Source organism: Sinocyclocheilus anshuiensis, unplaced genomic scaffold (assembly GCF_001515605.1).
Source record: "Sinocyclocheilus anshuiensis isolate Anshui unplaced genomic scaffold, SAMN03320099.WGS_v1.1 scaffold335, whole genome shotgun sequence".
Lineage (NCBI taxonomy): Eukaryota > Metazoa > Chordata > Actinopteri > Cypriniformes > Cyprinidae > Sinocyclocheilus > Sinocyclocheilus anshuiensis.
In genome coordinates, this window is record NW_015548239.1 from 628,247 (window position 1) to 644,685 (window position 16,439).

Genomic DNA, 16,439 nt, shown 5'->3' on the forward strand with positions numbered 1-16,439 from the left:
TGTCAGTGAACTACGGCTATGTGTAGTAAATGCTGCTCCATCTGAAAGCACGTGATGATGATTTCTTGCTGATTACAGAACCGGCTTTTTTAACAAAATGCGCATGACAATCGCATTCGATTAATCGTGCAGCCCTACTACAGTACAATTTAAGTCATAAAGGAGAAAAATGAATAAAATTATGAAATAACCAAAAGAAACTGCACCACATAACGTCCCTTATGCATTAATAAAACGCATTAATTAATAAAACATGGACATGTTTTGCATCAAATACTGCCCCAAAAATGTATCTTTTGCTCTAAAATATTTAATTGGCTAGAAATTGCATTATATTAATAAAATTATGTTAAAAAAAATCTGAAGCTGTGGGAATTCTGTAGATATGCTTAGTCATTGTGGAGAGATCTTCACTGCTTTGTGTCCTCTCTGTCTTTACATATGTACTGTACATACTCAAAAATACACACAAATGCTGTATTTCACTGCTGTCAGCATTTGTCTTTTCAGCTTTTCCCCCAGGCTTTTGATTCATGAACTTTTTACCTTTTTTTTTCCTGTGTTTTCTTCTGTGTCCCTGTTTCTGCCTTTCTGTCCAATTATCCATCTGTCATCCGTATTCTTCCTTTCTCTTTCTTTACCTCTCTATTTCTATCCTTCCCCCTCATTTTCTTTCCAAAGAGCTCAAACTCATGGGGTTCAAAGCACAAGTCAAGACGGAAATCCAAAAAGCAGAGAAAGTCATCGACTGTATGTAACTCTACCCTGATAACAACACTTAGACAGAGAGGGCGAGCGAGAGAGTGTTTCAATCTGTGGACCGGTTTCTCTCTCTTTCTCCTAAACTTCAACACTAATCTTTGTTTTTTAACACAACTCACTGGCCACTTTTTTTAACAACCTTTTAAACTGTCTGACTTTATTTTAAGCTTGCATTCATTTTTTAATCTTGTGGAGGTGTTTATAATGCTTGTTCCCACTCTTAGTTTTGTTTCTGTTCTGTGTTTCTTTTCAGTGTCTTTTTATCTGTTTTACACATCAACGCATGCTGTACAGATGATGGATGTCAGATGCTGTGAATGCCATCTCCTGTTTTTTTTGTTGTTGTTCTTTAAATCGTTGAGATATACAGACTTGTGCATTACAGGACAATAAAATTAAAACATGAATTTACTTAACTTTTTCTTTTTCCTGCTTCTCTCTCTGTCTCTGTTCCCACAGACCAGTCGAGTACCTGTAGGGGCGGCAGTTGCTAATCACAATCTCAATGACCTCATCATGATACATGGCATTCCACTGCAGCAAAGGAACCTGGGGACACTGGACCGAATAGCTCAGTATGACCACCGCAGAAGAAATAAACACAACCTTTACTATGTACTATTCAGCACTGTTGTTTAGTGTTCTGATGTTGCAGGAATTGGTCCAAACTAGAGGTCAGCTGATGTAGTATTTTGCCTGTACAGACAACAAGGTATGGGAGAAAGCCCTCTAGTGCCGCCCATAGGAAAAAACAGGCAAACATACAATAGCCAGGATATATTCCAAGAGCTGTTTTATGTTTCTTAATAACTTAATTAATGAAACCTTTTTAAAAATAAATTGATTGACCTCTAAAAAAATTATAAAAATTCTAACAATATAAAAAACATATTTTGTGTGCTTTTTTTATTTTTAAATAAATACACTATTGTTAATTTTTTTTAATGTTTTTGAAAGAAGTCTCTTATGCTCACCAAGGCTGCATTTATTTGATCAAAAATACAGTAAAAAACAGTAATATTGTGAAATAATATTATCTACTTTAATGTATTTTTATAGAAAGTAAAAAAAAAAAAGAAAATAAATTTTTTAACCAATTTATTAAAAGAACAATATTTTCTTGTATATCAGACTACAATGGTTGTATTGTTTATTTTTGCATGCAACCAGCAAAGACAACACAATTGAAAGACTTGTGGTGTATTTATTGTCTTTCTGTTGTTTTGTAGTACTTAGTCTTATTTAGACCACAGACTCGTGCTTCCGTAGATTATCAGTGCAGGAATAACTTTTGTATCTCTATGGCTTTTTTAACTGAATCACACTATCTTTCAATAATCCTCTCTATTTTTCTGACCGTAGGGACTCCGAGGAGAAAGTGTCTCATCGTCCCGGCTCTAGTGTCATTCCCACCAGTAAACCTCGGCCCCGCCGTGCACTGGAACAAAGCACCTCCTCTTTGACTCGCCCCCCTCAGTCGGCACGGCGACGGAACCCACCCCCTCGCACTCTAATGCCATTGACATCCAGTGTAACACAGCCCATCACAACTGGCTCCATGGAAGAGGTGGTTAGAGGCACAAGATTGTAAGAGCACCATTCATTTTAACTCCTGTACTCTTGTTTCCCAAAAAGCGATTCTCCTGCAATAGTGTGTGTCCGTGTGTGTTTCAGGACGACGGCCAGTGACCGTTTGGCCTCACCTCCAATGCCTCTCAGTAGAAACACACTCCTCCCTCCCATTGGCACAGGAGACACAGACCACACATACTCCGGACAGCACTCACGGCTTATGCAGGTGCTGTTAATGTAACACACAACCAGACATTACTAATAGTTTTTAGTTGAATAAGTAAAATAACTGTTGTCTATTTGAATATATCTAAAAGCTGAATTTTCAGCAGCCATTACTCCAGTCTTCAGTGTCACATGATCCTTCAGGAATCATTCTCATACACTGATTTGGTGCTCAGGAAACATTTCTTAATCAATGTTGAAAACAGCTTTGCTTCTTTAATATTTATGTGTGTGTGTGTGTGTGTGTGTGTTTATTTATAATATATTTAACATACTGTATATATTTATTTGAAAACATCACTGTTATTTTAGTATCACTGAAATACTATTATAGTTTTTATTAGTTTGACTTGGTTTTAATTTTTATATTTTGCATTTTAATTTTAAATTTTGTTATAGTAATTTTGTTGTGTGTTTTTGTCATTTTCATTAGGTTTGTATTTTTACTTGTTTATATGGTTTTTCTTTTTTCTTTCAGTTTTAGTTATTTTAGTACATAATATTAAAATAAATGAAAATGAGAAATTGCCTTGGCCACTAGCTGAAATAAATGCATGTTTATTTAATATTATTATTTTATGTCAGCTAACATGTATTTTATTCCAAGTAATAAAAATGTTTTTTTTGTTTTTTTTTGTGGTCTTAGTTTTAGTTAACCATGAAAACACGTGTGTTTACAGAAGCAGAGAGGCTCCTCGAGTCGTGCGCACAGTGCAGTGACCGATGAGGGTGTCGGCCTGCAGCCCCGAGACAAACTGCACCTGCTGGATGTGTTTTCCAGACCCAACACCACACACACCTTTAGGGTGAATCTTTCCCGCACATGAACATTTCACATGACCTTTAAACTTCCTCCTGACCCTCATGTGTATTTATGTGTGTACTGATCACGGCAAAACTTGCTTTGCAGTCAGACACCCCTTATCGGCGTTCATTCACTGGAATAGACAACATTGGGCAGGGACGACCTGGCAGAGCTTCTGTTGGTGTAGGTGGGTGCATACAAACACACATCAGACTTGTAGAATGAACACTATAATTCTAGAAATTGCCCCATTGACTGTGTTTGGGTGTGTGAGTGCAGATTCTCTGGGAATTGGTGTGACTGGAATCAGTTTGGGCATCAGCAGCTCCTCCTTTATAGACTCATTTTCCCATCATCCCCTTGGTCACTTCCCCATCGAGCATGAGGAGGAGCCAGATGCAAAAGCTCTGCCCCCAGGTCAGTGAGAATCAGTTTTAATTGGCTTTTTTGCATTCTTTTTTAAAATAAAGGTAAACAAATAATTAATGTACAGAAGAAAAAAAACATAATAGTATTTTTGTCATTATAAACTACGGTAGATTTGTATTTCTTGAAGGAAACACCAGGGGCCAGTTGCATAAACATAGTCACAACGTTTAGACTGTGTCTTAAGAACTAGTTTGACTAACTAGCAGTTAACCAAGTGGTTATTAGTCGTCTTTTCAGATTCAAATGAGATCAATCTACATTTTTATGTAACTGACTTAAAAAAATGATGACCAGTCTTGTAGAAACAAAATTAGGTGTCTAACTTTTAAGACTAGTCTAAGCAGTTTGTGCAACCGGCCACAGTACTTGCAAGGCAGGTTTCTGGTAAACTTCGGTTGTAGGTTTTTGTTCTGTGTAAACTTTGTTTGCAGTGTTAATGTGGCTATAAATAGTTACATAGATATAAAAAAGAAAAGTCACGATGACAGGGTCAATAAGATTTTCTTGATGTTTTTGAAAGAAGTCTCTTGTGTTGCATTTATTTGATTGAAAATGCAGTACTGTGAAATATTGTTACAATTTAAAATAAATATTTTCTATTTTAATATACTTTAAAATGTAATTTATTCCTGTGATTCCAATGCTGAATTTTCAGTCTTCAGTGTCACATTATCAACAGTTGTGCTGCTTAATATTTTTGTGGAAACTGTGATTTTCAGGACACTTTGATGAATAGAAAGTTCAAAAGAACAGCATTTATTTTAAATAGAAACATTTTGTAACAATGTTAACATGTTTATTGTCACTTTTGATAAGTTTAATGCATCCTTACTAAATAAAAGTATTCATACTGACCCCAATAAAAATATACTGACCCTAACTTTTGAACGATAATGCTAATAATAATTTTGTTATTGCTGTCAGTCAAAACAAAATTAGCAAAAGAAAAATTAGGAAAAGAAAAATATAATAGGAATCTATATCAGAATATCAGAAGCCTTGCATGCACTGTAATAAGATTTATATGCTTGGGCTCATCAAATTTGCCCCTTCTTAGTACTTTATATTTATGAATATTACATAATTTTTTACTTTAAGAATAATGATGAAAGAGTGAAATGTAGAAAGGAAGCCATTTATTATTCTGATTTATTATCAATGTATTATTTAACATTTTTATGATTAATTAAGTACCATGCTCTAACTAAAATGGGTGAGTGCTAAAAGTCTGAACTTTTTCTTAAGATGGAACTTCCTAAACCTTACAAAGATCTCACAGGAAATATTCCTTACAGACTTGCAGTACATTTGTTCTACAAATACCCTGAGTTTGTATTTAGAAACTCATCTAGAATACAGTATATAATAGAAAGGGACATGATTGGATTTAGCATAAAATGCAAGTAATTTTGGTAAGAAAGCAACCACTAAAAATATAAAAGTACCTTTAAATGCATAAACGTAGTGTTTACACACGTTGTCTCTCTCTCTATCACTACACCTAGTGTCTGTTCCAGCACGTTCCCACAACAGAGGTGGTTCGACGGCACGCAGTAGCAGACCAGGGCTTTAACACAAACACACTTACACACACATATGGTCTCCCTCACCTTCTTGAACCAAACTCACCTCAGCACTGACGCAACTTTTCTTCAGTACTGACAGGCGCTTTATACGTCTGCTGGACTTTTGTATGACACGCCGTTCGGGCATGGACTTTATTTATGACCGCTGTTGTTATTATTAGTAGTATTGTTATTCATGTTGATGTTTGAAATTTTCTAAAATCCTATTTTTGTATATTAGACTATTCAGCTTTATATGGCTGCCAAATACAGGAAACTGTCTTTCCCTTACATCTGTAGATGTACTGTACATGCTGTACTGTATGGAGTAACAACTTTTGGTTTTCCCTAAAAATGGCTCTATGAAGCCTACATGAGTTTCTATGCAGGTTCATTCAAGCAGGGTATTAAATTGCCTGAATGTTGCCTCACCGGAGTGTTCAGGACCCTATTGGATCGTGGAACCTGCTATAGGATATTATACTATCTATATCCTAGATGGATATTCCATTGTGATGCAATTCCAACAACTTCATCCACGATCATGGACAATAGGTGTGTAAGAATTCTTTTTATTAAGAAAATGAAGAGTCCAAAGGATTGTAAGTCTTTGTATCATGATTCCGTGATCATGTAATTTTCAGTAACATTATGACATTCAAACTGACTCCAAGGTCTTATTCAGTGTAGAATCACCATGACCCTGTTTTTCAAAAGGAAACATGAATACATTGAAATTTTGGAAGTACACCTGCAATACAAGAGTGGGCCAGTACAATTGTACAGCTTACATAATGACGTTTGAAAAGAGGATTTAAAGTTTAAAGTTTCTTATTTTAAAACAATTTGTTATTCAGAAAATAAGCATTTTGTGATTGAGCCTTAGTCCCGCAAGCCATACAGAGCTTGGCAAGCGACGGACAGGACAGTGTTTATTAATTATTACATATATAAATAGAAACGCACACCAAGACTGCAGAGTTCAGGGTTTGTTCAAATAAGTGTACTGTAATTTTTTTATTTTTTTGCATTAAGTGGATTTTACAGGAATATTATAGGAAAAGTCTTTCATTTACACTTTTAAATGGCTATTTGGTTCCTTTGGTGCCAGGAAATCTTTAAATATTTTACACTGACTGGTAAAGAACATTTTGACGTACCATTTTACTGGCAGATATTGAATGTGGCTCTTACAGGTTTGTAATGTTTATGTGGCAGCTTCACTGTAAAAGGATTTGATTAACGTGTTGATCTCAGTGAGTGAGTATTGCTTTTAATCGACTTTTTTTTCTATCTGGAGAGTATCTAAGCTCAAAGCATGTATTATGAGTGTACAGGCCATCATAATGTTTGATGATCAGAGAGATGGATTCCTCTATAGCCATACCGAAGATGTGTCACGGGAAGACATCTCTTCATACCCCAGCCTAACGCCTCCGCCTCTAAGACAGAGCCAACTATTCATCACTCAACTCAGCAAGGACAATCTAGAGTTGCAGAAGTTGTAGCCATATTTGACTTCTAGACTTTCTTTGTCATTGGACAGAGATTTCCAGAGTTCCAGTAGACATTCTGCTGTCTGACCACAGAGTTTCATTGCTGCTGATTTGAGTGGGCAGATTTCAAGAGCCATGTCACCTGGATCAACAGACCACGCTGGTCTTTTAAACACGGATGCAGATCTTTTGCAAGCGGACATGTTTCGTGTGTGGAAATAATGGTTTATCTGCTCTAAGTCTGGTGGAGATGACAGTGCTGGATGGGAGTGTGTGTGATTGTGTGTGTGTGGAGGTGACAGCTCTTGGCAGGTGTAGCACTGCTGGATCTAAGATTACCCCTAAATGTTTACCTCTGTAACATAAATGAGAATGGCAATTGAAAAATAAAGGTAATTATTTGAATAATATTGTGTTTTTCTTTTTTGTCTTTTACACTGTAACAGTACTGTACAGTAACATCTGGTTGTATCTCAGTAACTATACAGTTTGGAGTCAACTTAAGTTTTCTCTAGCAGTTGTTTTGTATGTTGGTTTGAAATACCTGGTTCAAAACGGTCTGAAATTAGAATAATACTAGTGATTCTATCCTCATCATATTTGACACATTTTTGCTATAGCTGCTGGATAAACAAGTGAACTTTAAAACCACTTGTCTACATTATAAATTTAAACAATTAATAAATTATTAATAATATTTGTTTATTGAAACAAAGTTTTGATGATTATTCTGAGTTTTTGGTTTGATAGTTTATATTTTTGCAGAATTAATTTAATCAACAGTAATTTTTTTGCTGTTTTCCCCTTTTAGAGAAAGGCTGTGAAATAATTATGAAGTATAAAATGGCTGATGACCGTATGCAATTAAATTGACGTAAGGACATTAATCCCATTGCGCACACATTTTATTAATAAGACTTGTTTCAGTCGACTTAAAGGGAGAGTTTACTATATATATATATACACACACACACACACACACACACACACACACACAGTATCATTTAATCACTCTTGCATCATCCTCATCAAACCTGAAAGACATTTTTTTCTCTCTTTTGTGGAATTCAAAGAATTTTGAATGAACTAGCCTTTGAAGACTTGTTGCCACCTACTGTCAAAATGATCTATCTTGTAGAAACGGACACTAAACAAATAAAAAAATCAAAATTCCAGTCACTACATCAAAATCCCCACAACTGTTTTTGGGACATCCAGCAGCCGTTTAGGGTTTGTTCCTCATTTGGACGGCAGAGGGAGCCACTGGAGCACTTTTGATGTCTGGGACTGCAGCATTCAAAGTTCTTCGTAAATATTTTTAATATTGAATAAGAACTCACAAAGTCTGTTGATTATTTGTATAATCAGTATTATTAATGCAAATACTTTCCTATTGTCACAGTGGTAAAGTGTGCCTGTTTGCTACTAACATCTCTACACTGAATTGCATTCACACGTATAACCTAAATTCAGTCCATTTTATATTCAGGAACATGAACAACCATTGCCCTTGATGGATGTCAAAGCGTGAAACATCTACAGCTCATTTTCATGTCTGGTTGGTAACTGTGTTTTTATTAGTGCGCACAAGCGCAGCACAACAATCACATCACAGACAACGACGCGAACTGCTAACTCATTTTTCCCTGCTGCATGCTTTAGCAGAGCATAATCAACACACTGACTTCACACAGCTCTTTCACTCTCTCTCGCCCCTCCCTCACTTGGTGTCTTTCTCTGATACTGGTGGCAGATTGAGAGATCTGATACAGCTCTGTTTATCACTGGTGCTCAAAGGCCTCCGGCTGTTTCTCTTGCATATTTTGGCACGGTCCTCTTTTGTGTAAGAGACGAGAGAGTTTCTGCTATTCAGACACTCAATACTGTATAATTAACAACAGAGACACACAACAACAACACAAAGATTAATATGGGAACATCGTAAAGTTAATTCGTTTTTGCTGGTGTGAGCTTGGTCTCACCTCTTTTGGTATTTGTGTCTGTGTGTTGGCATATGAATGTGTGTTTATGTCTTTCAGTGGTCACGTTCGACCTCCACCGCACCAGATCAAGGCCCCCAATAGTTCCCTCTCTGGCCTTATGTTGGCTTTCCTGTGGCGTAATATCTCTCCATTGAGTCCTTCTCCACTGAGAGCAAGATTCTGAGATGTCCACTCAACAATCACTCCTGGTTCTCACCGTCTTGCTGTGGTACTTAATTGGAAGTCCCCAGCGTCTCATAAGATAAATGTCGAACACATATAGCATCCCTGGTTCCAGTTCACCGACCACTGCTGTTGTGACTGCCCGACGTGGGTTCAACTCCTGGAAATACTTACAGAGGACTCTCTCATCAGCAGGACGGGACTCTGGGTCGATGCAACGATCAGTTGAGGTGTGCTTGCTGTCAAGTGGGATCTGCCTCCGATAAATGCAATAGAGACTCCGCTCTTCGGTACCCATCCAGGCCAGAGTGACGGAGTTGCAGGTCCGCAACTTGTTGAAAGACTTAATCTGTAGTGTGGTGGGAAACACCGGCACGGCTCGGCGGTGGTACGCCGACGACGCCTGCATTTTGAGACAGAATTTGGACTTGCTGGAATCGCCTTTAGGAATCGTCGACGAGGAACCTGGATCCAAGACCTGGAGCTGGATGAGGTACGAAGGGGCACCGTGCAACCATATCTGGGCAAGCTGGTGACCCACCTCCTGAGACGTCAAAGTCTGTCCTTTACTGGAAACGGTGACCTTGACTTTACTAGTGCCGTTGCAGGTATGCAAGGTAAGGAGGCCATTTTGTTGCCACCCGCGAGGTTTAAATCGGAACTGATCCCCCTGTAGACTGCTTGCGTCCCCAGTCAGGGTGACCCATTTGACCTGGCCTTCCCGTAAGGATGTGACGGCTGGACGAGCCTCCTCGTGCGTGCGGGCAAAAGTGCCGGTGTAGGCTGCACTCGTGCCATTAATCCTGTCCACTATGAACACATCAAAGTAGTACTGTGTATCCGGAAGCAGGTCTGAAACTGTGCACACACTTTCGATGTCCCTGCACACACACCCAGGGTCCTCAAACTTGTCAGTCGTGGATGATTCACGATCCTTGAGGGCATCTGGCTCCCGCCACCACCAATCTTTAAGTGTTGCCCACACAATCTCTTTGCTTTGTTTGTCCCTCCTTGGTCTCTTCTGCATACTCTGTATCTCCTTTCGGATTCCCTCATGAGCAGCGCAAAGATTTCGGTAGTTATGTTTGTGGTTGACTAAGACGCAATATTCATGATGTGGCCGGTGACCATCTTTAACAACTACGGATGAGCTCGGAGCCCAGTTTAAGGTGACACTGGTCATGCCCACCCCCAGCATGTGCACTCTGGGGTCCGACGGCAGCTCCGGGAAAGCCCCCGAGAGACCAGGACCTTCGTGGAGGTACGCTGACACCTGCGTGTCCTGTTCGTTTGATTTCAGCCGCAGGATGTAGATGGATGCCGGAGCATAGGCAGGACCGGTGTAGGTGTCTACAGCATTGCCGGTGTAGGTGTAAATCCTAACCTCTCTTCCAGAACCTCTCCACCAAACCTCAGGCATGCTCTTCTTTGAGCTCCCTGCAGAAATGAAGCATTTCAGTTCAAGATCAAGCATATTCAACAGACGGCTCTAATCAAAAGAGAGCTAAAAACATTTGGGCGGCATGCACGGATAAGCCTGTTTTTTATGCAAACCATCATTACTTTTGTCTGCACACTTTTAGAGGGAATGTTTGGTAATCAAAGTGAATAATTTAAAGGTGTAGATGAGGACCCCTGAGTTCACAGTCTAAATGATTTATGTCACTTTATGACTTTATAATGCTTTGCTTGCCAGACTAACTCTTCATTTCAGTACATGCGCATGATTACGAAAGCAGAGTGCAGAAATGTAGTCACCATAAAACGCAATGCAAAATCAAATCATCAGGATTATTCTGGTACTGTTAAACACATGAAGCAGATGTGTCTTCCAAATATTAATTAACATAATTGCTAATTGTAAAATGCTTTTTTGCAACAAAATAGATTAAAAATACATTTATCTGTCTAGCATTATGAGTGAAAATTATGAGTGAATTAGTTTAATTTACATTTTTAACATTTAAAGTTGTATAAATTAACATTAATGTATCATGCACGAATATCAGTTTAAAAAAACAACAGTATATTTATAATTACAATTAAAGGAATAGTTCATCCAAAAACAATAACTTAATTTACTCACTCTCGTGTCATTTTAAACCTGTATGACTTTCTTCAAAATATTTTGTTTAATGTTCCACAGAAAAAAGAAAGTCATTCAGATTTGGAACAACATGATGGTGTGTAAATAATGATAGTATTTTCATTTTGGGGATAACCTAGTTTAAAGTGCCCCTATTATGGATTTTAGAAAATTACCTTTCATGCAGGCAGTGTGTAATGTAGCTGTATGTGAATGTAAACAGTCTGCAAAGTTGTAAAGCTGAAAGTGCATCATAAATAAAGTTATTGTCTCTCAAAAAAAAAAGAGTCGACTCTGAATCACTTAAATGAGTCGTTTTAAATTCGAATCCCATTTCCGAGAATTTCACACATCACAAGTTGCCACATCCGTTTTCGACAAGCGCTGTAAGCAGTAGACCAATCACAACAGACTGGGTCATCGGACCAATCAGAGCAGAGTAGCCTCACACAAAGGAGGGGTTTGGAAAGATGAATCTTCGAACAAATCGTTTGAGAGTCGTTGAGAAATAAGGTAAATTTAAATGCATAATATAAGAAAATGAAAGTGTTTTTTGACCTTGCATGCATGTAAACCTGTTGTAGGGGACTCCCAAAACCAAATTATGAACCTTTCAAATAGCATAATAGGGGCACTTTAATAAATGCTATAAATTGTTTTCTTTGTAAGCTCACAATACCTAATTCATAAACTAATGGTAACAAATAGACTCTCATTGTAAATTGTTACTAAAAATTTAAATTAGAAACAGACGTCAATGTTTATCCATCCAGACTGTGCATGCATATGCTGTATGTCTTTGTTTCTGTTTGAAATTTTTTTCTTTCTTGTCTACTCTCTGTCAGGGAAACAGCCTGGAGATTTGGAGATGGATAAGAGGAGAATCTTCTGTCCACAGAGGCCCTAAAGCAACACAACAGCAGTTTTACACCTGCTAATTAAATCAGTAAGCCTCAAGTGACTGCTTCGCTTCTTCATTAAAGCCACTGAAGGGATGTAACCCCATCTGCCCTTTGGATACAAAATCCCTGAGTTGTCTGTTAGGTCTATGCCAGCACTCCCAAACAAAAACACACACGTACGTGTTTGCATGCATGCACAAATATACCTTCAAGCAGACACAATTTCATGAATAAGCATACATACACACACAAACTCACAGTGCGCTTTCTTAGGCGGTTTATCCTTCAGGGTCCGAACAGCCAAGCTCCATTCGATGGGCACTGCACAGGGGCTCACAGTAACGGACAGCAAATCGGCTTTCTTCTTTAGTGTGAAATACAGTCTGAAACACAGATCAGTATCTTTATGTATTAGACACAGCAAATATGATGTTTGGTGTAATTATTCATAAAAGCTTTGAAAAAATCTGTTTTTATATTCCATAAATTAACCATTAATCATAAATTAATCGGTCTAACAGTCTCCTTTACAAATATGCACCAGCCAAATCATGTCTCATTAAGACAATCTAATTTCATCTATTTGTATTCCTAATTTTTTAAACAAAAAACTAGTAAATGTCCCTTAATATCTCCTGAGACTTTGAATCTCACAATGTGGCTATATTTCTTATTTTTAATTTGATATATATATATATTAATTATATATATATTTAAGAATTAATTCTAAAAAGTTATCACATGGCGTCTTTAAATAACATGCCGCAGAGCTTCCTTGGGGAATGTTTGACTGCTGTTGTTTGCACAGGTTGATCTGCTAATGAAGGTGAGAAGAAATAAAAGCAATGACTCCAGAATGACTGATCCCTGATAAGCTTCTATCGATCCATCGCCGTTGTTTAGATATGCATCTCCACAAACCCTAATGTTTACAGATCATAGCTGATGCCAGGTGCAGCATCACTGTAGCGTGCTCTGCTCAGGCAGGAAACACATTCACTCCCCTTCCGTGAATAACATCACACTGGGCAGAATCTGGTGAACCTCCCTCGGTGCATTCTGGTAACCCCAGCCATTTGGCAACCGCCACTTCCTCTGACCTTGAAACCCTGCTTTGTGTGGCTGCCTTCAGTCAATGGTTTTCTGCATCTTCAACTGCTCATTATATTATTGCTATGGAAATAGTCAGACATTAGATTTAAGACAGCGTTTGTTTAATGTGATTTGGATCTCTTATTTGCATGTGGCTGGCATACCGGCATGGCACATTATCATAATATTGATTTCATTCTTCTGGTAATCAGGTTTAACTTTGACCTTGACAACAACAACAAAAAAAAGGGTCATAGTTTTAGTTTGAGGGATTACTGACAGGTACACTTCAGATGTGTCCATCCCTTACCCTTTTAATGCAATAAAAGGGTAGAGTGTTTTTTTTGTGGAAGGCACAGTTACAATCTGTTAATAGATTAATTAATTTGATTTATGATCAGCAGCTCCTGCCCCGCGGCTGTGCATTGAAACTCATTCTGTTCTTCTCTCTCTTTCTCTCGCTCAGTCTGAAGCCTGACACCACCTCTGTTACGGGTGAGGGAGCAGTTCTCACTGTGATTCTCACTGGCTAGTGTTGCTAATGGAAAAAGAAAGCTGCAATTTTAGCTGCTTGAATTCAGTGGGTTTGATATGGAGGAAACGGGGAAATCTGTGTCATAATTTTAAGCCCATTAACAAGAATCAAACAGATAGGAGGAAATAACTGACCCATCATTGATTTCAGAATGTCAAGAAATGTTTGTGTTGCTAATAAAATGTAACTTAATGTCTTTACTACAGACTGTTCACAAGGGAAATATTGTAATATATTTTCACATGGGCTAGGTTTCCATTTGTGAGAAAAAATCCTCTGGATTACTTTTTTTTTTTTTATATTTGCACCCTCAACAATGTTATTTTAGAATTACTGATATAATATTATAGTAATTATTAATATTTTAAATTGGCTTTTGTTTTTATATTCAGTTTTTATTTTAATTTGAGTTTTTTTTCATTTATAATATTTCTTTAAATCTTAAACTTTAAATCTTAAAGTTTAACAATAACAACACTGATTATAAAAAGGCAGCTATTTCCATGTGTACTGTACAAACTATAAAACTTTATAGTGAACAAGGGAATATTATAAATGTGTGCAATATTTAATAATAATAATATCAAAAAATATTTACATACTATTAAGTAAATACTGAATTTTTTTTTTCTACACAGCATTACCCCATTGCGACCTCCTGGGTGTTTGAAACCCCACTGCTCTAGAGGAGATATACCGTGTGATTTTCAGACGAGCCTAGTCCCTGCACTATAAGTGATCTCTCTGGAGGACTACAATGTTGATTTAAACTCTTCCACTCTTCCATTTCTTCTCTACAGTTAGAAGCAGCAAAACACAATCATTGTTTCTCTTTCATTCTTTTCCTTTCTGATTGGTACACTTGGCCCATTTTAGTGTACCTGCCTCTTATTGGAGAAATTGTCTTTATTTCCTCCATCAGGTTTTACCTGCGAGTGCATCCTTTAGGCAGATGTACTGGTGTGACCCTGTTTTCACTCAGCCATGTTGTGGGGTGTAATGTCACTTCATTTTCAGGTGCCAAGGCATAGATGGTCCCGGGACCAGAAAAGAGGGCCATGGCCAGGCAGAGACACCAGGAGAGAGCCATCCTTGTCCAACACAAACGACCACTCACTTACACTTGTCTGGAAAACAGAGAATGTCCGGTTTAAACAAGAGATAAGAGCTTTTAGAATGATTTTTCTTTGAACACTCTTTTTATAGAATATTTCACTAAAAACAGAAGGATGATATTAAAGAACAATGATGCTTTTCTTGACTTTTTATTAGAACTACAGTGTTCAGTTCTCCCTTCATAATCTGTGTCTGAATTCCCATACTTAGTATGTACTAAACTGGATTAAGAACTTTAGGGACTTCTTTACATGAAGTATGTGCTTGAGATCTGAGCATATACTACATCCGCCATGTGCACTGTCCTTTGACCACTATGTTCTTAACCCTTTGACCCATGACATACTAACAACAACACTGTTAGAAAAAATGTGCAACACTGAGTTTTAATTTTTGAGAGTGAAAAAAATAATAATTTAACTACATTGTTACACAAGTACAATAAAAAAAGTTTTTTGACAAATTACTGTTGATATTAATCAATTGTAAGTCAGTTTGGAAAAAAGCTTTAAATGTTTTTAGTATGGCACTTGAAATAAGACATCTGACTCAAAGTTGTCTGCTATTTTTGTTTTTTAACATTTAGAAACTGATGGTCCATGCGTTGCACACTTCACAATCTTCGCAGATGCAGTATGTCATGCAGACATTGTTTGCCTACCACTGTTCTACTCATTTGAAATACTTTCATTTGCATTCTATTTATTCGAAAAAAATGCATAAGCGTACAGACTGTAGTGAAAAGTTGATTTACCGTATCTTGTCAGTCAGTCCATCTATTTAGATTACAAACGGCTCATGCTTGGTTTATGAAAGCTGCAAGACAAATGAGGACATCTGGAAGTTTCAAAAGAGCTGATAATTCAGCAGATTTTTGACTTTATCTCATTTCACAGTGTAAATCCATCATACTTAAAACATCTGCCTTGTCCTTGATGTGAAAGTTAGAGATAAACTGCCAACTTTAAATTAAAATTAAGATTAAAATCTTCTAAAACCTGTCAAAATCCAACTTTGACGGCTGAAACTCACATTCCCCGGCTAAATCCTGGGAAGATCTGCGCTCAGGGCTGATGTGCTAGCTAGATGACAGTGCTGTTATTTATCTCCCAAGGTGCTGACAAACTGACTTGTGTTTCTACCGACATTCAGCACAAAGGTTATTCATTACGGCTGACAAGCGAAGAACAGAGCTATCAGTCAATCGGTTGATTCTCACACGCCATCTGTCGTGAGGGCAAGATGAGAGAGAGAGAGAGAGAGAGTGAGGAAAACGCGAGAGGATGAGGGAGAGAAAGTTAGCTTCATCCCAGCTGATGATTCATTGATAGCAGGAAACATTTGCCTTTATTCAGAGAGAATTATTTATATGAGCAAAGAAAATTTGCTTTCCGCTAACACTCAGTGCTCTCTGCTTTGACACTCCACACACAGAGACGAGAGCAGCACTTCAGCGATGCCTGGCAAACACTCATTTGAATCTATGGCTCTATTTTTAACAGGTGACATCAAATTGGTTTACCGTGGAAATATAATTCAGCTCCTCTCATTATGTACGAACATCAGGCTGCTTTGGTTGTATAAAAATCCATCGACAAAGAGAACAAAACCGACCAAAACAGCACCTGGAGGTAATCTGAACAACGCCGAGCGGCGGCTGTGGGGGAGAGTTGAGGAAGTTTGAAACTC

The 16,439-nt window shown here is 37.7% G+C and overlaps 2 protein-coding genes across 2 annotated transcripts in view; one reads left to right on the top strand and one right to left on the bottom strand.

Moving 5' to 3' along the window:
* Positions 1 to 7,245, top strand: part of LOC107654818 (protein FAM149B1-like) — a gene marked incomplete at its 5' end in the record, with an annotated part of 15,677 nt that extends 8,432 nt beyond the window's left edge. Inside the window, 8 exons of the mRNA XM_016442066.1 lie at positions 682 to 750; positions 1,222 to 1,337; positions 2,125 to 2,349; positions 2,437 to 2,560; positions 3,240 to 3,365; positions 3,470 to 3,551; positions 3,644 to 3,781; positions 5,299 to 7,245. Coding sequence (XP_016297552.1) covers positions 682 to 750; positions 1,222 to 1,337; positions 2,125 to 2,349; positions 2,437 to 2,560; positions 3,240 to 3,365; positions 3,470 to 3,551; positions 3,644 to 3,781; positions 5,299 to 5,366 — 948 coding nt within the window. The remainder of the gene's footprint in view (positions 1 to 681; positions 751 to 1,221; positions 1,338 to 2,124; positions 2,350 to 2,436; positions 2,561 to 3,239; positions 3,366 to 3,469; positions 3,552 to 3,643; positions 3,782 to 5,298) is intronic.
* Positions 7,246 to 8,414: 1,169 nt separating this feature from the next.
* LOC107654827 (protein NDNF-like) lies at positions 8,415 to 14,736 on the bottom strand. The gene is made up of 3 exons (XM_016442078.1): positions 14,564 to 14,736; positions 12,266 to 12,390; positions 8,415 to 10,456 (listed from the first exon to the last, which is right to left on the bottom strand). Exons 1-3 carry the CDS (start codon positions 14,722 to 14,724, stop codon positions 9,030 to 9,032), a joined length of 1,713 nt encoding a protein of 570 aa, XP_016297564.1. The 5' UTR covers positions 14,725 to 14,736; the 3' UTR covers positions 8,415 to 9,029.
* Between the last annotated feature and the right edge of the window lie 1,703 nt (positions 14,737 to 16,439).

Excerpts from the sequence above, each read along its gene's own strand:
- LOC107654827 (XM_016442078.1), bottom strand. The coding sequence starts at position 14,724 with ATGGCTCTCTCCTGGTGTCTCTGCCTGGCCATGGCCCTCTTTTCTGGT. Across the intron at positions 12,391-14,563 it reads CCTAAAGGATGCACTCGCAG|ACTGTATTTCACACTAAAGA; the intron begins GTAAAACCTGAT and ends TCTGTGTTTCAG. Across the intron at positions 10,457-12,265 it reads ACCGCCTAAGAAAGCGCACT|GGAGCTCAAAGAAGAGCATG; the intron begins GTGAGTTTGTGT and ends TCATTTCTGCAG.